The 24,651-nt window shown below is 37.5% G+C and overlaps 1 protein-coding gene across 1 annotated transcript in view; it reads left to right on the top strand.

The window, feature by feature from the left end:
- Positions 1-24,651, top strand: part of LOC100745017 (plastin-2) — a 45,732-nt gene continuing 21,081 nt past the window's right edge. Inside the window, exon 1 of the mRNA XM_003489726.4 lies at positions 1-364. Within this exon, the coding sequence (XP_003489774.1) occupies positions 314-364 (51 nt within the window). The 5' untranslated portion in view covers positions 1-313. The remainder of the gene's footprint in view (positions 365-24,651) is intronic.

Below are 24,651 nucleotides of genomic sequence, written 5' to 3' on the forward strand. Positions count from 1 at the left end.
TGTACGGAGCCTCAGTATTTGCTGCGACTCCGTAATAGTAGGACGCGTCCTCGCGGTGTTTGGCTGGTAACCGCGTCGTAACCAAAAACGCGTACGCGAGGTGCGAGAACGCCCCAGGTAACCGTTTTTGTAACTACCCGCGTGTACCCCGGGTGAAAATTACCGACTCGTGTTACACATTTCCTCTGTCTGATCGGTGTGTACTGCCGTACACTGGACATCAATTAAGAGAGAGGAGAAAGAGGGAGTGAAAAGGGCTACACGCAGGGACTGCAGAGAAAGGAAAGACGGAAGGATTATATATTCGAACAACATGGCCACTGCGATCGACGACCGGCAGGAGTTGCTGGAGCAATTTCAAGCGGTGAGTCCTTTTGCCTTTGTCCTTTTTACTGATCATCGAATTTCGAACAGTCGACTCGTAAGGCATCCGTTACTATGGTTTTCGCGTTGATGTTGCACGTATTACAACGTATACCCTGGCTCCTTATCGATCGCCGGTTTTATCAGCATGCTTTCGTGGAAACCCACCCTCGTAGGGACTACGCCGGGTGTCGCCGCCCTGTACTCGGTTTATCCGTTTTTTACGCTAAGCCTACGCGAAATTTCAAACGTACATATCGCGTTGACAATCGTCTCTATTTACAAATACATGTGTGGTAACAGAGAATGATTAGTTTGGTCGAAATTTCGTAATACGTCTACTGCCGGGCAAATTTTGTATTTCTTGCACACAGCGCCGGTGTGGTGTCGCTTGTTTCTATTATGTAAATAGCATCTCTTTGTAAAGAAATTAGAAATTGTTTAATCTTTCCGTAGGTACAATTCAAACTTTTGTAAATAGCAAAACTTTCACTACAAGACATATAATATAGAAGTAGAATATATTATATTTATTTTAGTGAAATCGATATATTTTTTTTTTTGTGCATTATTTCTTAGAAATAGGGTTGTGAGTACCATGATTCTCATTCCTATATCAAATATGTCATTTTAAGTTAATATTTCATAATATTCAATCTTTTCCTTCTTACCATTGTTTATGTACGGTAGCTGCAAAAATGAAAGTATATTTTCACATTGTACATACGCGTGACTAATTGGCGAGAAAAACAATTCCCACCGTCCATAAAAGCATTCAGCACTTTATGAAAGAATTTAATATTTTACATTAGAGTATTAAAAACTTTATGAATGTATAGTACGTATTATAATTGCCATAAATGCTATATTACAATATGTTATATACAATAATGATAATCCATCAGGCAATCAATGTACTGTAGCATCTTACCAACTGTTTTTCTAGTAAGCCATACAAGCATCTATGAATCAGTGCAACATTATGCGGTTGTATTGTAACGAGGATATGAATCATGTGTAATTCGTTTAGAAAAATGACGCATGTACGTTCTGCGGGCACATTGTGTCGGTCTGAGCTGCATCGAACGTCAATAATTTTTCAAATCGATCGAGCGCGTAATTACGTTCGATATCGAGTATCGTAACCCGGTCACTTTTCACTTATACTCTTCCGTACACAAGTCCACGCACGTGTAACATGTAACCACTCTCTCCGCTTATTACTATACGTATACGTAACGTATTTTGCGCTGCGTGCTGTCATGCTTGTTAAATAGTCCGGATGAAGAGTCCATTAACTGTAACATTCGTTATAAGTCACGCATTATCTATTGTTTTCGCGGTTCGCCTTACCGACATTTGCTTTATTTACATTCTGTCTTATGCCGATACGACAAGCACCGTATATTAACTGTACGAAATTTATTATCTTCCCGTGTTATTTACATGCTATATAAATGGAGGGTTCACGCAAAATCGACCCTTGCATATATTTTTATACTTTTTCAGGGGGAAAAATGTTCAAGTAATTTAAGCATTTTTAATATTTATCGAACAGTTCTTAATGTTTTTAAACAAAATATTCAGTGTATTATATAACATCATAAGTAGATCGTGAAATTGTAATCTTTTGGATTAAGGTGTTTTTGGAGCAAAAAATTAAGAAATAAATTAAATTAACATAGGGACCAGTTTATCTTTACGTGGATTAATGATTCTTCATAGTATAGCAAAAACGAACATATTGAAAAGGATATTGAATAGTATCAATTACCCTTTTTCTTAACTAAGGTTATGTTGTCATGTAAGAAAGTAATGAGTTTGATATCTTGTAAAACTAACAATTATTCTAATAGGAATATAAAAATGGTTGTATTTATTTAATAAGAACTATTTTGGTAAAAATCAGTTTTAATAGGAGGTTATTTTTATCAAACAATAAGTCAGGATATAGATCGATTTTAATATCGATTCCGCCATGTCGCAAATCTCGCTCGTAACAACCATTAGAAAGTTGTCGCATCCTATTCTGGTTATTTCATACATGTACCATGAAGATATCGTATTTATCGATATGGTATTTACCTGATAAATTTAAAACTTAATAATTAGTATATATCTGAATTTAGTAACAATAATAATTTGATTATTGAATCTTGTTGATTTACCAATAGAAAAACAAATGATTATATCGAGTACAATACAGCTTGATACGAAGAATACCAGAAAGCTGAAGCACCAAAGAATGTGACAAAAGTCGCATTGTATGTAAACCTTACAGTTGCTTCGTCGTTTTAAGAGGATTTGCTTTCGATGTAACTTTCCTAACGGAACCGATCGTTCGATCTTTAATTTCCCCTGATAAATGTCTCTAAAATTCCTCGATACCGTTATGCCCATACTCGGAGAAGAGTTTCAGCTCTTGAACACTCGTGTCGCTGCACTCTAATGTACAAAAGGAAGACACGTGACCGTGATCGCACGTGCTCGTCCTTCAAATACCTACGCTTGTTCCAATTATATATCGCTATTACCGTTGGGATCGTTTCTTCGCGGATATACATGGTGCATCAAGATGTATGCACACCATTTCACAGTTTTTCGATCGGTTTCGATGGGCTACAGCATCTCGTAACCAAGTCGTTATTCCTTGTTCTTTTCACGGTTGATTTTAACCGAGCACGTATGTCTCGTTTCGTGAAACCCTTTACTCTTGCTCGCGTGTCTGTGGCTGAGGATTAATTGAATTTGCTCTTCTATACGAGTTTACAGTCTTTTAATATAGAGCTCTTTAACCCTTTAGAACTGGAATTTTGCTTACAGGAATAGTAATTCTAATTTTGAGTTGGAAATTGAGAATGAACGAATACAATGTTATCTTGTAATGAATATAACAGTGAAATACAATAATATAATGTTATACAAATTATTATTTTAATTATGAAATTTTCCAATATTTGTTAGCTAGTATACAAATTAAAACTTAAAAACATGCATCTATTGCATATTATCGAAATATATAGTCGCTAATACGCGAGTTGTTATTAAACTATTATCGGTTAATTTTCATCTACGTATAATAGAGGATTCGTTGTACTCTACTTCTTTCTCTATCGTGGTTAAACGAGTTACGAGTAAAAGAGAACAGAGAAACAAAAGACGAGCTTCCCATATTTGTTTCTATCTATCACTAATCCGAATATACGTACTCGTCGTGTTTTTTATTTCACGCGTAACCTATCGTCACCGTTTTATCGATCGAATCTGCAATTCATGAGTCACGGTTCTGGCCACCGTTTGGGTCGGATTTCTCCTGCATTTATTCGTTTCTGAGTATGGGAGGTAGGCAGCTAGTGTGGCGTTTAAACCAGCAGGATACAATTATAACCGTTGATGCGGATGGTGCTTAGAAACGAGATGAGAATCCCCTCGGAAACAATGACCTTGCTCAAGTACAAGGGAGATGGCGAAATTGCTCCCTTCCGCCGGCATTGTCGAGAAAGTCTTCAATTATCTTATTGATCGCGTTACCGGTGCGAGAACACAACCCCTTCCGCGACATCCTGCCCGTTGCAACGTTGCGAAAACGCACGTACGAATGTGTATGTATGCGTGGAAGAGCACCGAGGGGACCACCCTTGACGTCACGCTCAGCGTGGGCCTAACCGCGCCACGTTTAAATTTTCAATCGCCATGTCTCGCGATTTTATACAGCTGGATAGATTTTAAAGTCGTAAAGTGATAAAAGAGGAAAATTTGAAATATCGGAGTAATATGGATACATGGGAATCACAAGATAAACGGTTGAAACGATAATCGAGATACTTCTTGATGAAATTATTCGTTAAGTTAATTATATGTAGAAAATAATATTATAATAGATAGGAATAAAAGTTTGTAGGAAGTGGAAAATTTGACGAACGCGTGTGTCGAAGTAATATCGAACGACGTTTAGAAATAGAATAATCGAAATATTGCAATGATCGTGGAATTTGAATATAGTTGGGACTCGTTTAAATTATAGAGAGTACGTTCTGAAAAGAAAGTACAGCCGATCGTTAAGCGTTATCCTTCTGTTGATATCGTTGATATTAATTATATATCGATTCCAATCACATTAATTAAGATTATACATGTATATATCTCAAGATAAAGTATCGTAACTTATATTTACCTCCGACTACTCTAATCATTTACGACTCAAACGATATCGTTTATGGGTTACGATCATTCGACCTCTTAGAGTTCTTTGAACTCATAAAACAGACTTTTCACGATCGAGGTACTCGAACTAAAAAAGAAGTTTCGTCTTATCAATCAGATTGACCCGAGGCAATTTGATATTCGCCGGGGTAATAGGGTTGTTTGAGTTATTCAAACAGATCGAATTCTTGGACGGCAATTTCCGACGGTCAAGGTGCTCCAAGTATCGCAGTGCTTAACTCAGTTTCAGCTGGGGTTTAACTCGGTTCGTCTGGTTGGAGGACGCGGGACAGATCTAATAGACCTTCCCTCCGCTTCCTGCGCTGTCTCGGATTTACGTTCCGGTAGCGAAAGTCGTTAGTGGAAGTAATCGAGGTGGGATTCGTATTTGCACTTGGCCGAGAGTGCTCGAAAGGGAGTCGTAGCAGTCCTCGTCACTTTAGACTCTAGAGAGTCCTAAAGCGATTATAGAGCACGGTGAAACATCTCCTCGTACTTCTCGCCTTTTTCCTCCTTTTTTTCCTTGTAATTGAATATCTTGTGGAAGAATTACGTAGAATACGTGGAATAATTTGGAATATTAATGGAAATAGGTCGTGTCTTAGTGCGTTTCGTTGGTAGTGGATGACAAATCGAATAAAGCGTATGTTAATTATTTATCGCCTATATATGTAGACACGTAATCACTTCATTAATTTTTTATTCTAGACCTCTTGCTTCTGAGAGGAGGATTTTATTTGATTATTATTACGAACCCACGATTCAATAGGTTACAGACTGCCGATGTTTATAGAACGCGCAAAAATATACGAATTATCCAAAGTAGAGTATTCGTACAATAGAATGCGTAAGAGTAAAGTAGAGCGCGTACAACACATTTGAGGGATGAAACGAATCTCCGTTTAAATTCTATTTCTTTATTTGTATTCATAAAAGTGTGAATTCGCACAATCATCCACAGTCTAGTTACGGATATATACAATCAATAATTCTGCAGATGTTACGTAACTTCGTCCTTTTAATCTACGTTAGTGAAAACGAAGAAATAAACGTTCGGTTTTCCTCGTCGCTAAAAGGGAAGAGAAAATTTGCGCATTTACGATTTGACGACATAGGAAAGCCCAAAGTCTTTATCGACTGAAAAAATAATGGATATTCAGAGATACAAAAGGGGCACTATAACGAAAGAAAATTTGTCGTGGCAAGGAAAAAATTCGCATTGGTCGGTGCGTAATAGGCGGAATTCCAGACACAGATCAGATAACGACATCCGGAGGGACGATTTCGAATTCTCGAAAGCGTCGATTCGACCGTGCCGAGTCCGCTTCGAAAACTCTGGTTACTCTGGTTACTCTGGTTCATGCTGCATCGGCTTTAATGCCTGGCATAGCAGGCTTTTTTAGCGCATCTAAATCACCCCTCGAGTATGTAAATATGCAGTAGGTGATGGTGGCCGTGTGTCGGTGTGGATTACGGTCGCTTCGTTGCACAAGGGGTTGAGAGTCACCCCGTCAGAAACAATGTCGTGAAGAGTGTTCCTGTGAAAAGGGTGGCGATGTAGCTAGACCCGGATATATCTTTTTCCGCTTTTTCTTCTCGCCTCTGGCGAGTTTCCAATTAAAATATCCCGGAAATCTTCCGGTCGTATTAAGAATCTTGTCTTTCGACTAATAGAACCAGAAGTTGGTTGCATGGTATTTTTGCAAGATAGGTTGCTGGGCTTTGTACCGTTTTTTTAAAGATTATCTTTATGGAAGAATCTGCTGCATAGGTTTTACTTACTGAGAGAACAGCAATAGATTTTCATTCATCGCTGCGCTATTTCATACTATTGAATGAAAGTTTGAGTCAGCTTGATACGTCAAAATTCATATGTTTGATTATTCTCGAGTTCAATAGAATAGAAATAAGCGATCGTTATATATTTAAAAACATATATTTTTCGCTTTTTTTCTTCCTGCGAGTTTCTTTTTTTTTATGTTTTTAAGGCATACATACCTTCGGATATCAGCAAATCGAAGCTAGATTACAATTTAAAAAGTAACTCTAACTAGTTTATAGTAATATACAAATTTTAAGAACTCGATAGTTTAATCTTGGGAAGTACTAAATATACTACAATATATAATATACTTTTCAATGATCTTTTAATTAACGTATCTTCCAAAAACCCTCGAATTAACCATCGAATATTATTCGTATCTCCAGCGTGTATTCTTTAGAAAAGAAAACGCCCGGAGAAAAGAATCAAAGCTTAAAACAATTAAAGTCATATGGTAAAATAGAGAGTACTAGAAACACGATCACGGTACGGTCGAACTAATTCTTCCGGTTGCGTTGGTAAAATGGCTCGCTGTAAATAAAGGAGCACGTGCTCGCAACCCCCTGAAGCGTCCTTACAGCGCGTAGGCACGTGTCGTTCTTTTCTTATCCAGACCATCGTGCTGTTGGTCCTTTCCAGCAAAGCGAAAATAGACTATCGACGTTGCACTCCTGAGAATTAAATGCCTACGTTTACGCGGACCCAGTTTACCATTCTCAGTTCGCAGCAGGGAATGAAAACACGCCTCCCCGAAACGATCGGAGAATGCATTTACGGCTGGGTTAGGGCGTAACTTAAATTTCATGGAAGTAAAGGAACGTTATATATATTTAGCTTGAATATTTTAAAAGCCTTTATAAAGTAATTCTTAACAATGCGTTTATCGTTGATAAAATATTCGTTGTACGTTTACCTGTGCCGTGTGTTAATAAATAAATGATTTTCGTACAGAAATTAATTTTATGTTATGAAATTTTGCACGAGTGCTTTGCGCGAATTATTATTCAAGCTTTTTCAAAAATTTCGTGGCTTTTCCATTTTTATTTAAATGTTCTCTCATTGTATTCTTTTATTTATTCATCCGATTAATTTTAATCTACGTTACGCTTTTACGTTGATATAATACAAACATACGATATATGATAATAAAATAAAATTTCTGTATCGCAAAAGCTGTACAGAAATTATTATGTGAGTATTTTGAAGAATATCTATCGTACTATTTATCGTACTTATCGAGTATTTTAGAAGATTTCAGTGATATCGTATTCAAGAGTACGCACGTCCGTGTATAATTTATAATTTGTATTTATAGTAAGTTATTTGAAGTATAATTTATGGTAGAAGCATGTGCCTTGAATTTCAAAGATGCTCAATGAACGCTTCAAGTAATTGAATACCATTTAAATGGGTGATAGCAAACAACAGTGAAAATTAGTTGAGTTCATCGATGTTTGTAATAGGCTCGTTTAAATAAAACCGAACGCGTTCAGATAAAACTGAACTCGTTCAGAGCAATTTCACAGAAGGTGCTCGGGATTTGTTATTATATTTCATGCATCGGGTGTTTCTCAGGTAACCGTGAGATCGCGGCTTCGGACCAAAACTATTTCACACCTGTGCGAGCATGAAATTAATGCAGCAATGCGTTATAATGTTCACGAAGGAGGTGTTGCAGGTTGTATCAGGTATACGTTATCAAGCTTGTGCCTGTGGATCGACCGAAACCATTCGTTTTTCGAGTTAAAGTAACCCATAAATAACTTACATTATCTGTTTGCTATTTACGCATTTCAACGATGCTTGCTTCTCTCTTTCTCGTTGTCTTCCAAAAATATTAATCAAACTAAGCTAACGTTGTATCTTGCTCGTTCAATTTAAATATTTCACTTATCGCCGTACCACATGCTACAGTTACATTCCCGACGATCCTCGGTCTCTTCTTCTTCGAAAATTTTTAATTCAATCGAATAATTTTGTATCTTATTCGTTTAATTAAATCGAATAACTTTGTATCTTATTCATTGAATTTGGTATCTCACTTATCGTCGTACGAGATGTTATTTATTGGTTTTAAGCTTCAACGATGCTTGATCTCATTTTCCCTTCGACAAAGTTAAGTAAATCGAATGATCTTTTTTCTCATTCAGTTCGATATGTAATTTATCTTAGCGCGAGATGTGACAATTACATTGGTTCCGAGTCAAGGATATCGTTCGAATGTCACGGAGATTAGAAGTTTGTTTAAAATGTGTCTGGCGAATATTGCTCAAGATAGAACGTTCGTCGAGCCTCGACGATGTCGTAATATCGCGGCGAACAATTCATTGTCAGTTCGTTGTACGCCGAATTTCTTCCTCTTTTCTCTCGTTTTCTCTGTGGTGCGGCGTGGTGTAACCGTATGGGACGCGGTTCGAGTAAAAGCTCGTTCGTAGGCCAACAATGCGTTCTGTTCGAATTGTTGCTCAACGAGTCTCTGTCGTAATGTCGTGCCGTGATTATTATGCAACTACTCGTCGCTGGAATAGTAAATGGACTACGATCGGTCGCTTAAAATATAAAGTCGCTATGGAACGTCGTGTTCCTAGGTGGAGCGCTGTGTTTTATGCTATTCCCCAGACGTTATTCTCGATTCATTGATTTTTCCTATGTGAAAAGACGAACGAAACGGCGAGGCAGCCAGCTACGCTCGTTAAGGCCCACAACCGAAGACGACGCGTCGCGAGTTCGAATCCTCGGCCTGCAAAATATATTTGCAAAAGGATGGAAAAGCCAAAATCTCTCTTAAAAGTAAAAGTATAAAAGTAAGACGAACGAAACAATAGCATCGGAACGGAAAATTCTTCGTCCATGATCCTTCCTCGTATAAACGCGAAAGAAAGCATGACGATATTGAATTCGAAAATTCTTCATCTATGGGTCTTCCTTATACGAAAAACAAATCGAATGGAAAAATCAATCGAGGAACAACGATGAATTAAACAAAAGATTCTTATCATTCGTATGAGTCACCGGTTGCTCGTATGTTCGAAATTTCGTCTGACAATCGCACTTCCTCGATGATACATTATCAGAACGAAAACATGCATTTTGGATGAAACTCTTCCGGAATATCGCGTTCTCGGTCGTTGCATCATAAAACGAATGTACTTTCGAAGGTAACGCGATCACGCAGAATTTTAGAACACTTTCAATTTGATAGCAGCTGCGACGAGTTTGATTGATCATCTGTCGTTTGTTATATTTACCGTCTGTCGTATTTCGATCCACGCTAATTAGTCTCTGCATTAAAATGTATAGTGTTATGCAATAACGTGTTCAAATGTTGCCTCACTATTTAATTTGTGTTTCATTTATTTTCCACTGATTGTAAATTGTAATATTGAAACGTAATATATAACGTACGTTCTGTTACTGCGATTTTGTATTATTATTTGCGGTAGAAATTGCGTCACGATTGAAATTCTACCCTATGTCAATATATGTAGTTTCAATATTAACATTCGGTAATAATTGCAATGTTATTTGTACGAGAAATTATCATTTCATTCTTAATCCGATATCGAGTAATAACGAAACATCTAATTCCATTTTCGTTTGAGTTTATCGATTTTTTAAAATAAAATTTTCCAAATTCTAAACGAGATGAAATTTCATCCTACGATGACATTAATGTTATCTCCTCTCACGATAATTTTGTAGTGGTCAAATTCATCAACGTCCTATGGACCTGTTAGGATTAAAAATTCTCGTAATTTATAAACTTTGCTTACTTTCCCATTCCCGTGTAATTTGCCTTTATTTTTATTTTCTTTCTATTTGCTTTTATCGAATGATATTCTCTTCTTTGTTTCGACGCGATTTTCATCCTACTTTCGTCATGTTTTTCAACGCTCTGCGAGTTGAGAACCAGCGTATTTTTACTTTCTTGCGCACAAGAGGAGAACCGGAAGTCGAACGAGTGTTGAACCTCGGGTGAAAAGTTCGACAGTGAATCACTCATAGCGTTCGTAATGGATGCTAAATGGCATGATAATTGCCAGCCTTGAAATCTCCATATAAATGGAGCATGTGAAAGAATACGCTGAACCATTCGGTCGATAATCAACATCACGATGTACACATAGTTAATTTATCGTGTTTCGTGCCAAAAGACCGTTAAGCGTCCGATGACCATCTGCAACTTTTTAATCAGAAGCGACTTCCGTTTTTCTAATTACCAATTCCTATGAATATCGTTTCACGGTTTATTATCGAAATGAGTAATAAATGCTCCTGCAAGTATCTAATCAGAAGCAGAAGATAACGAGGATATATTGAAAAACGGTAATGTCTTCATATGCATAGAGGCAAAAGTGAAATAAAGCTAATTTTATGCACAGAATATTGGTATTCGTCGAATATTCATCGCGCGATCAGCAACGACACGATTTAATCGTCGTAATCTATCGAGTGAACGCATGTCGCGTGGATACGAGTTTCGGGGAACACTTTGATGATTCTCGAATATGTATTCGTTGTTAGTAGACAGTTTTAATAGAAAATCTTCTCCATATCTGTTGTAAAGTTCATATTTTTTCCAAATTATTCTATTATTTCTCTTATTCTACTCGTTGCATAATCGTCTTTGAAGACTTAAATCGTTGTTCTTGGATGAACGATAGAACTACGAGAGAAGCGAAAACCATTAATTCGTAATTTTCCATACAAACCGTATAAATTCGAAGCACTAAAGTACATCACGTTATATATTTCTGAGCAAATGTTCCATTTTTGTTTCCTCGACGCGTGTCTTGTATTTCAGTAACCGGTAGTTCTAGCGTTAATAATAACAACCGCTTTTCGAAGCCTATCTATCGTTCTCTCTGTGCTTTAACCATCGAATAACACGTACCTTAAGGTCCAGCGAGATTTCCACTTTATTCGTTCGTACTTTGATCATTTAGCAACATGTAAAGCTCGTTTGTTCGAGCTTGTTTCTTGCTTAATGCACGTTGTACCTTGTAAAACTTAATGCCCTGCTATTTGTGCTCGTCCCGTCGGAGGAAAGAAAAGACGAGAGATTTCTCTCGTTTTGCATCCAGCGTAATTTCGTGGTGCACAATGTTTCTGCTGTTTCTGCGTGCAGCGTTGGAAAAATACGGTCATAACTTGCATCAGGAATTTCTCGTCTATGAATGTGCTCTTTATAAAGATAAAATATGGTGGTTTACGAAGCTTCAGCAGAGGTGAATCGGCCTGCTGATTTTCCATGTGAGTCGTATTCCCCTCGAACGTTTGAATTTGATCGATTCGTCTTTTTCCTTGAACAACTCGGGTGATCGTATTTTTATAGAGTAAGCTTCTGTTTGTATAAGGAAATGTTTCGTATCGATTTGCCCTTTTTCGTTGAATAAGTCAGTTGGTCATATTTTTTTGCCACAGAATTTTATTTATACGTAGAATCGTCTGAATATCGTTTCCATTGTTGGGACGCGATCGATGAAAATTGGAGGTTTGAAGTTGGATGGTCGTCGCTGCAGTTCTATAGATAAGCTAAAACGATTGCGAATATTCGATGGTATCCATTGGCGATAGATATCGGGGATGGAGGATAATAAAAAGCGCATGCTGTCGATATTAGCTGTTGGTTTTTAGGTTATTCGAGATATCGTTTAGCTGGCTGACGATGAGTCGTGGTAGGACAACAATGACGCGTCTACGAATAATAAGCAAAGATGAATAATAAGCAGCGGAGATAATCGTACGAAGAACAGCTCATTTCCTCGAAACACTGTCAGATTATTTGAGAGTTAAAGTAATTAACGATTCCTCTTCGTTTATTTTCTCGTTCCTTAACCATCTGCTATCCTAGTCGATCATTGATGATTTTAATTGAATCGAGCGCTGCGAAATTCCTCTGGTAGTTTCAATCTGAAAGACTCTATCCTACGAATTTTATATTAAACGAAAACTAAGTAACAAACTTAAACTTTAATCATTTTATTTAACGCAAAATTTGTAGGATAAAATTCTGCGAATTTGCTCTATTAAAATTTTCGAAGCGTTTTAGTTCAGATAGAACATATCGAGTGTAAAATCATTTTTTGAAATTTATTTTTAATTTATTATACTAGAAATTTAAGAACAACTGGTACAATTAAGATATTCGGTAGATCTCGTTCGATATACTTGTTCGAATATTTTGGTCCACCGACTGTATAGGTTTTACAGCTGGTATATGAAAACATGGTCGAGTGTTGTTAATTCCACTCATAGTAGAGAGTATCAAAGTGCTGTTTCCTGGTTCTTTTTTCTCACATAAATACACAGGCGTACGTTTGTAGGGTGTCGTGTGCATGTACACGCGTCCTGTGCCAGTTCGGTTCCCACGCTTAGCTCCTTATTACGCCTGTATTTCTAATTAATTCCTTTTCTAACGAGATTCCAGACTTGCAAGTGCTGCGATAAAGCGTCGATGAAACGAACTTCCTTCAACGAATCGATACTTTATATTTACTCGATTTTTATAAATAAATTGCATCTCAATTATAAAGATAGCATGAAAATCAATCGAATTAACGTTGCAATGAAGATTAACGACTGCTTAGAAAAGTATGTAAATCGTCGTAGATAGAAATATCTGGTCAGTTCGATGAAGTATGTCCAATCTTATAAGAAGATAGATAAGAAGATAGATAGGAAGAAGGAAAAGATCGACTTAAATATACAGGGTGATTGGTAACTGGTGATACAAGCGGAAAGGGGGTGATTCTAGGCGAAAAAAGAAGTCGAAAATATAGAATAAAAATCTTTCCTTTGAGGCTTTGTTTTCGAGAAAATCGACTTTGAATTTTCGCTCGGTATCTCACTGTAGATCGTTGTCTCGATGGAAAAATTAAAAAAAAAATAAAAAAATTTTTATTCTATATTTTCCACCTCTTTTTTCGCATAGAGTCACCCCCTTTCCGCTTGTACCACCAGTTACCAACCACCCTGCATATATTGTACGCATGTAGCGTTTGAATACTGGGAATACACGTAGTTTTGCACGATGGCTTAGGAGAATACCAAATGCTACTATTCACAGGAAATGAGCGACGGGTGATTCATGTGAAGCGGTCGATGAAAGCGTTTTTGGCGTTTGGGAACGAGAGGAAGAAGTCATAGGTGTACACGAGGAACATTTGGCGGTGTATTTACGGTGGAGAAAATTTGACAGTTCGGTGATTAGAGATTTGACAATTTTTACGGTCGGGAGTATACTTGAAAATTCGAATGTCGACGATAGGAACGTTCGGAAATTTGATGATTGCTGGAATATTTAAAAATTTCAGATTTTGACCATTGGAATGTTGAAAAGTTTCACCGAAAATAATATCATTACGAATTTAACCCTTCGTCTGCATACGACGTCGTTTTTGATCAGTAATTTCAAGTAATTTTCCATTTCTTTCTTATGTTTTCACGCTAAAAAAATTAGCAATTGGAATGTTTGAAAATCGGAGATTGGAACATCGAGACAATTTGGAAATATGGCTGTTAGAATATTTAAGGATTTGGAACTATTGGAGTTTGGACTATTGGAGAATATTTAAGAATTTCGAATTCTGGCCATTGGAATATTTGACGATTCAAAAATTTAATTTTCGAAATATTTGAAAATCCGTCGATCAAACGAATTCGAAAATTCGCCCTCTTTTCGCACGACGATACGCAATTCATTTTCTCTATAAAATGCAAAACTGTCGGCGCGAATATTCTTTACGTACGCCATTTCTCTAGCACGAAAGTGCACCTTGTACACGTTCGATCGGGTGAGCGGATATTCCCATCCTGCAGCGTTTACAAGGACCTTCAAGATCAACAAAGATTTCCTGCCACACTAGCTTCGAGTTTTCGCAGACTTTCCCGTATACGTAAACGAAGTTACGGTAAAGAGAAACAGAGTTCGTCGACATTTTTGGAACACAATTTCATCGCTTCGCTTGTTCAAGCTTCCTAAACAATCCACGTTTCAAACAATCTTCTGGAAAATATGAACTGAATCATCGACGAACCATACACTTTCTCAATAACAACATACTTCACCATACGCAATAACAAAATTCTTTAAACCTCTAAAAACAGAATTTTTAACACATTCGTTTCTACCGTTGAATATGTTGAGAAACAATGTACCAATGAAAAACATAAATCACATTTTCTATCTTTTATAGGTGGACAATTTTAATTTTCTTTTTTTTTATTTTTAAATTAAATATACGTTTTCGTCATCCCTTTGAATACCTAGAAATATTAATAGCGTTAGTTATAGGGAATAATATTATTTACGTTAAATTAACAAAAGTACTAGACTAACGTTATTCGTGTGAATTATTCATCGACAGAAAATTCTGGATTTACTATCTACTTATTACCTATTTATTACTTATTTATACTAATTCCCTTCTTCGAATATTTCGTATTAAAATGTTTCTTCTCAGTCAGCACAGACGAAACATACAAAAATTAAACCTATCTATATTTTCTGTATCTACTTTGAATATTAATTCTTCGATACGTCTCTGATGAAAAAAATATGCAACTTCCGAGGAAGGAAAAATACGCCGTATCTCGATAGCGATGAATGTCTTAACTCTCGGGTAGCTGTATTTTGATAGCAAGTAATTTTTTGCGTCTTAAAATATTCTCAAAATCTCCGGAACACTCTTCCAAGTTACTAGAATCCCATCCAATAACTTTTACCGCTATATCTTACTTCGTTTACTACTAACTTTTTAAGCAAAGTAAAATTTCACCAAAAATATGAAAGAATAGAAAAGAAATGGAAAATTACTTGAAATTACCGATCAAAAACGACGTCGTATACGGATGAAGGGTTAAATTCGTAATGATCTTATTTTCGGTGAAACTTTTTCCAACTTCTCGACGTGTCCGAAACTTATCCAGAATTCTTCGGCATTTCGAATCCTCTTCTGCCGAGCGATAACCCAACCATTAAACCAACCATTCGCAAGAGAAAAAGAGTCGTTCGGCTCGATAAGCTTCCGAGTACTCGCCCTTAATGCGTCTTATGGATAAATAAGGTATCTCGAAATTGATGAGTCACGGGGCGGATGTATCTTCTTACAGGGTAGCTGTTGGTCCCTTGGATTAATAAGTTTGGTCGAGTTACCGATCCGTGAGAATGACAGTATCGTGTGCGTGGGTGTGTATGAGAGAGAGAGCGAGCGAGAAAGAGAGAGAGAGAGAGAGAGAGAGAGACTACCGTACCGGTGCATACGTTTCAATCTGTCAACCGGTGCGGTGGTTTTGCGTTTCGCCCCGTAGCTTTGCTAATCGAAACACGACTCCCGAAGGTCGATCGTAATAGAAACGTTAGCACGACGATCGGCGAGGACGATCGGTAACCGGACTCGTCGTGATTAAGCCGTGCTAATGAGTCCGCGTAAAACGAAGTCATGCCCACCTCTAGCCTCTTAATTGCTCGCTAAAGACGTTTGCGTTTGCGTCTATAACGATTCTTAGTGTCGAGGTAAATGTCTGGTTAGTTCTCTTTTTTGCATAATTTTCGTCAATAAAGTATCATATGATTTTTACGTTTCGAGTTCGTTATCCGGATACTTTAGCCTCGATATATTCGATGTAAAGCGAATGACGATGGTTAATTGGACGTTAAAGATGCAGAAGGCGAAACGACGATGGCTAATTGAATATCAGAGACGACGAGATTAATAAGATCGTGCGATTACGTTCGAAGATACTTATCATTTTCTCGTCACGACCCATTCTGCAAGTGGAATTACATATTCCGTTTTAAGAATGATATTTATCAATTATATTCTTTTACGTCGAGAATATTTTCAAGGTTTGCGTAAGAATAAAAGACGCACACACACACGCTTTCGTAACTATCATCGATCTCACGGCACTCGAGACGCCAGTCGTTCGAGTTTGTCCTTAGCTAGCCAGACTTTTTCGAATTCCAAAGCGAAGGAGGCCGCGTGTATTCTCGAAACAGTCAGGTTCTCGCGTTCTCGTGGGACGAAAATATCCTTCGTTGAAAATATCCGGAATGCCCGTAAAACCGTTAATCCTCTCACACTGGTCTCGTACGGTTCTCAATGTAAATTCCACCGAGTGTCGGAGCATTTGCCTCTAATTAATACGAGACTCGTCGAACAATGGGGCAAGAAGATCAGACTTTCTGCATTCCCTTGGCGGGTCGCGTTCAGAAGAAACCGGCGAATGGATAGATAACCGAGACGGTCTATATCCTGGGAACTTCCTCGGTGTTGCGCGGACCGCTCGTCATCCGGTGGTTTTACCATTTCCTCGTGATAATTATCGATGTTGGCAATGTCGAAAGAGGAAATATGGCTTTTGCGTGATTTCGAATTCCTTCGATGGAAACTTCTCGTTCCTCCACTCACCACCGCCTCGTCTTTTTCATTCGCCTTGCTGCTCCGCTGTTTTATTTATTTATCTGGTTTATCGACGCGCGATTTCTCCATGCATTTACCATGCAAACAGTCTCTCATCCGGTGTATTTCAAGGTTTAATAGTCGAACATTCTCGAGATATTCTAAATACAATAGGCATAGTGGAGCAAAAGGTGCGATAGCGATAAGGATAGGTCGTTTAAAATTTTGCTAAAAAGTTAACAATAAAAATACAAGATAGAAAGAGGCTAACGCTTTGGTCTTCGATATCATCTACAAGTTCACGATGAAACTTTTATGCGTGGATGACTGGGAAGAAGAAGGATACACCAGAGAGGAATTAGATTCGTTGATCGAGGCGAAACAAAATGAAAATCAGCTTGAAGAATATATTTTGAAAGCTTTACTCGCTGTTATACCCTGCTGAGTCATCCTCTATAAATATAACGTTATTCTTTTTTAATTTTCAATATTGTCGTTAACTTTCGCAAATAGCAATACTATGTTTATACCATATTATGCAGATAAAACGCGGATCGTGTGTCATCGTATTAAGAAAGCTCGAGACCTTGTCAGCTGAGTCAACAGTGTACAGAGCCGCGCAGATGCGATGTTCTAGCTTTTATACAAAACAATCTCGCGACTATACTTGGAAAGGGATTAAAGCGCAGTTGGCAATCGAAACTGTATAACTGTAACGGCCACGCCGTATAGTGTGTCTACGTGTGGCGTGTAAAGACCGGTGGATGACCACAGGAAACAAGATCCATCGAGAGAGTCGTTTCAGTGTCTGCATCTCGTTGACTACTTTCGGATCACCGTATCTGCGTAACTCTGTATCCCTTTTTGCAGCTCCAGGCTATTGTGGCGAATGTTGATAAATTCTTTCGCCGTGCATCCGCTACTGTCATCGCGCCTTCACTTGTACTACTTTTATCGCTCTAGAATTTCTACGAATTTCCTTCGATAAGTTTTGACAAATCGAACGTTGTTTTATCGGTGTATGTAACAAGTATGACGATATATAATATCGTTCGATGCAAAGCCACAAAAGGCAATAGCGTGTTTCGTTTGTAAGCTCGCGTGTTATATCGGGTCGATGGAAAAATTGATACGTTGGTCCTTGATCGTGTCAAGATAAATAATTTCAAACGAGTTACGCGTCATCGTTCGGAACAAACTCAGGTCGTTGTACGTTTTCACGGCTACGAAATTATTTAAACGATAAGAATGTAAGAATCGGTGTATGCAGCGTTGTTTTCAATCGAATATTGCATAGAGGCTTGACGATAGTCTGATCGTAACAGCAATAAAATTTCGATATATTTCGTGCAACGCGCACGTACAGTATATTCGTAAAAAGTTTCTGTAAGCGTTCGAACACTTTCACGAGTCACTACATGCGATTAGTTCTTCCTTTCTTATTTTTTCTTTGTCGTAACTAATTTTTGTCAAAAGTTACTTTATCGTTGGAACGAGGCATGTGACTGGCCGGAAACCGAAGATAGCATTAAAAATAGAATCGAATTATACGGAACAAGGAACGTTATCTGAGATATTCTTCGGTGTAAGCAATATGAATGGCGTGGAGATGATCGCGCTTCTTTCGAACTTATTCACGATACATTGACTCGCTTGTTTTAATTCGCGGGATCGATCGCAATCGAGGGTTGCGCTCTGATTTTCTTCGTCTCCGACTTCTTGTCCGCCCTGCGCAAGAAAGTGGACCACTGTCGTTTCGTTAAGTTCGCGTAGATCGTTTCTGACGATTTCCGGTACATTTGTGCACCGGGCGAATCTTACAAAGGGAGAGTTTCTAGGGTAACGTTAAAGAAGAAGATGAAAGTGTATTCTTGGAATATTAAATATGGTACGATGAATTATAATTACATATAATATCGAATATTGACTAGTATCGTTAAGTTATAGCGATTAGAGTGGTTTACATTAAATTTCAGTTATTATAATAACGATAATTATTTATATAAGACGTTAGTTTACGCTACTTTTCAATTAGATTTCCACAACAAATTTCCTGCACGTGAAAAAGAGAAAGTTACTTAATTTTAGAAGATTGAATTTTAATTCCTGTTCCTACCTCTTATACCATAGATATCATTTATTAACTCTTAAATGTAATCTTCAATTAACTACGGTAAAATGGAAATACGTTAATTCTGTTTCATAACTGGTTTCTTAACAAGTTTTAAATCTAAACCTATACATAAATTGTAATTATAGTGCTCAAGATAATCGAAGATTACCGAGGTAGAAATTCGAAGAAATTGTAGTATTTTATAACTTTTTTCGTCTCCAATTTATACACACGGCGCGCTTCTATATCAATTATTATAATTTTCGGTACATCGACAGAACGATAACTTAACATCGGGCTCGCACTATTACATATTAATTCACCGCTTGATCCTTGATGGGTTAATAAATATGTTGTCGAGTGACAGAGATAATGGGGTAGTTTGTAGGAAAGATGTTTATGGAAAGACTAACGGGGTGAAGGTTATGGTAGTTAAGATACAGCGTCGGTGAGTAAGTCGGAGTTGTTAGGAACTCGAAGGAGGAAACTCTAAGTATGTCGATGAATAACACTTTTGGAAAGCAGCTAGTTCGAAGAAATTCTTCTTCGACCGACGATCATTGTTCCATGCAATTAGCATTTATGATTTCTACTATCCTTGGAACGAGAACTGCTGATTAATTATACGCATGCTGTGAATGAATGCTCGTGTGCGAGTTTAACAATAGAGAAATAATTAGACCTTATATTATAAATAATACGAAGCGTAAAGAGTACTGTAATGCAAGCTATATAGGGTGGTTGGTAACTGGTGGTACAAGCGGAAAGGGGGTAATTCTAGGCGAAAAAAGAAGACGAAAATAGAGAATAAAAATGTTTCGTCTGAGGCTTTGTTTTCGAGAAAATCGACTTTGAATTTCCGCTCGGTATGCGTGCGGTACGTTGCAACGAATCTCACTGTAGATCGTTGTCTCGATGGAAAAAAAAAATTTTTATTCTATATTTTCGACTTCTTTTTTCGCGCAGAATTACCCCCTTTCCGCTTGTACCACCAGTTACCAACCACCCTATATAGCTTGCATTACAGTACTCTTTACGCTTCGTATTATTTATAATATAAGGTCTAATTATTTCTCTATTGTTAAACTCGCACACGAGCATTCATTCACAGCATGCGTATAATTAATCAGCAGTTCTCGTTCCAAGGATAGTAGAAATCATAAATGCTAATTGCATGGAACAATGATCGTCGGTCGAAGAAGAATTTCTTCGAACTAGCTGCTTTCCAAAAGTGTTATTCATCGACATACTTAGAGTTTCCTCCTTCGAGTTCCTAACAACTCCGACTTACTCACCGACGCTGTATCTTAACTACCATAACCTTCACCCCGTTAGTCTTTCCATAAACATCTTTCCTACAAACTACCCCATTATCTCTGTCACTCGACAACATATTTATTAACCCATCAAGGATCAAGCGGTGAATTAATATGTAATAGTGCGAGCCCGATGTTAAGTTATCGTTCTGTCGATGTACCGAAAATTATAATAATTGATATAGAAGCGCGCCGTGTGTATAAATTGGAGACGAAAAAAGTTATAAAATACTACAATTTCTTCGAATTTCTACCTCGGTAATCTTCGATTATCTTGAGCACTATAATTACAATTTATGTATAGGTTTAGATTTAAAACTTGTTAAGAAACCAGTTATGAAACAGAATTAACGTATTTCCATTTTACCGTAGTTAATTGAAGATTACATTTAAGAGTTAATAAATGATATCTATGGTATAAGAGGTAGGAACAGGAATTAAAATTCAATCTTCTAAAATTAAGTAACTTTCTCTTTTTCACGTGCAGGAAATTTGTTGTGGAAATCTAATTGAAAAGTAGCGTAAACTAACGTCTTATATAAATAATTATCGTTATTATAATAACTGAAATTTAATGTAAACCACTCTAATCGCTATAACTTAACGATACTAGTCAATATTCGATATTATATGTAATTATAATTCATCGTACCATATTTAATATTCCAAGAATACACTTTCATCTTCTTCTTTAACGTTACCCTAGAAACTTTCCATCGAGACAACGATCTACAGTGAGATTCGTTATAACGAGGCGTGGTAAAGTGGACGCGTACCGAGCGAAAATTCAAAGTCGATTTTCTCGAAAACAAAGCCTCAGACGAAAAATTTTTATTCTATATTTTCAACTTCTTTTCTCGCGTAGAATCACCCCCTTTCCGCTTGTACCACCAGTTACCAACCACCCTGTATAATAGTTTGTTTACGTTTTCGGATCAAAATTCTTTACGGGGTTAATCCAGCAAGTTCGATTTTAACGTACAGCGTTTACTTTCCAAACTGCATTTTCAACGTCCTATTCCTCACGCGTTCGCCTTTGGCTCGTTAGAACTCAGATCAAGTATCGGTGCTTCCACCGACATCTTTCATCGCTTATGGACGTTTCCTTGGCAGTCGAGGTTTTTAGTCAGAGGGAAACTTTCCAGCCTCGCCAGCGCGACCGCGATGTCGCAAGCGGAAAGCGCTTCTGAATCGAGCAGCGTTAAATTACCTACCTGCAACGCGACAGGTTCACAAAACCTCGACGAAACTATTATCCGATGTCACCGGAGTCGTTTGCGCAAAATGTCGCTATGCCACGTTAATTGGCCCCGTGCAATTAACTCTGTGGCTGGAAGAGGCGTAGATGCACGTTTTAGTACGTTCGGATCAGCGTGACATGTTTCTTGTTAAACTGACACGAGCTTAGATATATTGTTGCATAAAATGAGGAAATTAACTCGTTGTATTGTTACGCAATTTTGAAATACAAAAGACCTATGTGTCAGAGTAGCGTGAGTACAAGTGTAGCGACTAACATCGATATATCGTATAGTACTCGGATAATAAGCGCAAGTGAATGATATCTATGTTTTACTAACGATCGTTTATAGCAAACGATAATCGTTATTTCTCTCTTCTGAGAAAAAACAGAACTAGAACGAGCGGCAAGTTCTTTTTACAAGCAAAGAAGAACTCGATTATAGCAGGTTAATCCTAATCTCCACCGTGGTGATTAACTCGCGAATTTTGTATCGCGTACAATTGGTGGCTTTGGAACAGGTTGCCTCGAGTTGAGATTTCGAAAGCTCGAAGTTACGCGAACGAAGCAAAGAATTTTTAGAGATACCGCAATTCCCACGTCTTGGTATAATTTCTATAATCTAAAATCTAGAATCTGAGATCTATGATAATTTCAACCTTCGTAAAAGTTGCGCGCGCGAAATTACATGTGCGAAATTAAAATGAAAAACGCACAATCTCTCCATCGAGGCAAACAATGGAGGTTTAAAAAGGTCGAAACAACGTGCCCCAGATTCGAGTAAACAGGCAAAAACACGATGTATACCGAAATTAAATCGGTGGAGCGCGATTGTCACGCGCGCGCACAAAGTGGTGAATGGAACTCTCTCTCGTGGGACAGAGAAACACGACTTGGGTTTATGTTTAGAGGCGTATGCACGTATAAGGAGGTCCTGCGAGCGCATCGAGCAATGAAATAAAATCAGAGGTGATCGTACTTGGAAGAATGCGAGCTTGACTCACCGTCACCGATCTCGCTCGCTCGACTCGTAAGTTGAGAATTTGTTGGATCACATGTGGTCACGTATATACCATCGGATTCCTTTTTACAAACTCTATATTACAATATAAGCAAATGGAATATTTTGTCGAATAATTCATTTGTTGGTCGTAGGAAGTTGATTCATTGGATTGAACGCAATCGTTATATGATTGAAGGAATGATAGTTTGCGATTATTGAAGTTATCGTTTGGTCAATCTTCACAGTGTAGCAGAACGTGATTTGTAGCCATTAGTCATGGATGGAACGTCTTATTGATTGGTTAGTCTCAATTTGTTCACTGTTTCGTAAGATTCCTAACCGAATTACTCATATTTTTCTGACTCATTTTGTGTTTCGTTATGTAGGTACAATATTATCTTGAATATGTTTTCCAAGATGTTTCAACCTGTCTTCTGCCATTCAAATACATATGCTTTTGAAGATGTTCAAACACGTGTCTTGTTATTTAAATATGTCTTTCAATGTATTTCTCTTTCCCATTCGAACGTGTGTTTGAATCCTACGTTTCGAGTAAACGCGGTCGTGAAATTATTTCACGTAGAATATCATATATATTCGCGTTGAAAAATATCCGGGCACCTGGTTATTTTTGATAAGTCGCGTTTTAACTTTAATTGTTTGATACAAATTAGCGTATCGGTATGCAACGATAAAACTGGCATTCGTAATCGACAAATTCTTACAGAATTATTTCGTTACTCGACAGACTTTTCAGAGTTTTTAATTTTTCAATTAAATGACGGTTAAGAAAAATCGTCTAAACCGATAGGAAAACTTTCGACGCAGTAGTATACAGCAAATAATAAAATATACTACTGCTGTGTTTTTTAATAGGTAATTTAGATTTATCGACCGGTGATTCCACAAGAATTTCTCTCTCGAACGAGTGATTCGTCGTTAATTTATACACTCTGATAAAACTGACATACCGCTGCCATAAATCGATCAGTGTCTCTATAGTTACAAGCGGAAGTGCACGAGTCGTATTAATAACAATAAATAACCCGAAGCTTATCCAATACGTTATAGAGCTGCACCTTTCACAAACCTCGACTTTCAACTCAATTCGTACCGCGATATACACTCTCGTTCCGTAGTACAACCCCAAAGCACTGGAATTAGCTAATAGTCCAATTCCCGGCGACTTACTGGATAGTGTTTGCACTTTAGAGAGCAAGACCAACGAGCCAACGTAAATTGAACGTTACAACGTTTTGTCCCATTTTCCGTGCAAGCAGAAACTAGTTCCAACGACTCGCTAGTAGTCGTAACTATAGGGTTCAAGGCGTTCTACTTTCGAATTGTATTTATTACATCTCGAGCGTGCAACCAAAATTGGAGCACGAGCCGCGTGCGTAGTGTATATCTCTTACAAGGGAAACAGCCAATCGGTCGATTTTATGTACCTTTAGTTTGCACTTGCGTTTCTTATTTATGTTTATTTTACGTTTGTACATGTACTTGTGAGTTTTAATGTACTTTTGCAAGGATATACGAGATTGTGACTATAGTATGTATTGTTGACTATAGTTATATAAATATTTGGTAATTTATTAGAGATTTATTAGAGTGTTGTTCGTGTAGAATAGTATCAAAGCGGTTCGCTAAAATTCAAATTCTTTACGAAAGTTAATGGACGAACGTGTGCAACGTCTTAGGCGTTATCCATATTTTTCAAAGTTACATTTTTATAATTCGTAAAGCGTTAAAGCCTCGGGTAGATTGGTGCGTAGTCTTTTAAAGTTACGCGGACAAACTTTACCTTTTGATATATCCACTAAAAGAAGCAAGAAAGTTCTTAATTCTTGATTAACGTGTCCAAGAGAAATTGAAATTGAACGTATGTTTTAAGAAGGTATTGTTAAAGGGCATAAAAGGCTTTGTAAATCCGAAAGTTACGGCTTCTTAGGTTACGTCGAAGACTCTTTGTCTTTGAACTCTCTTATACACCCTGTAGAGAAAACCTACCTGGGTCGTGCAGCGGTCAATTAGCAAAGGGGCACGGAAATGGACGCGGTAGGAGTGGCGATTATGGTTGGTCGGTTAACGAGACAAGAAAAGCCGTAATATTATATAAATGTATAATTCAATAATATGTTCCAGAAAAACGTGGACAAAAATGTAGAATTGAAGATACGCGCGC

Source organism: Bombus impatiens, unplaced genomic scaffold, assembly GCF_000188095.3.
Source record: "Bombus impatiens unplaced genomic scaffold, BIMP_2.2 scf_0362, whole genome shotgun sequence".
Classification (NCBI taxonomy): Eukaryota; Metazoa; Arthropoda; class Insecta; order Hymenoptera; family Apidae; genus Bombus; species Bombus impatiens.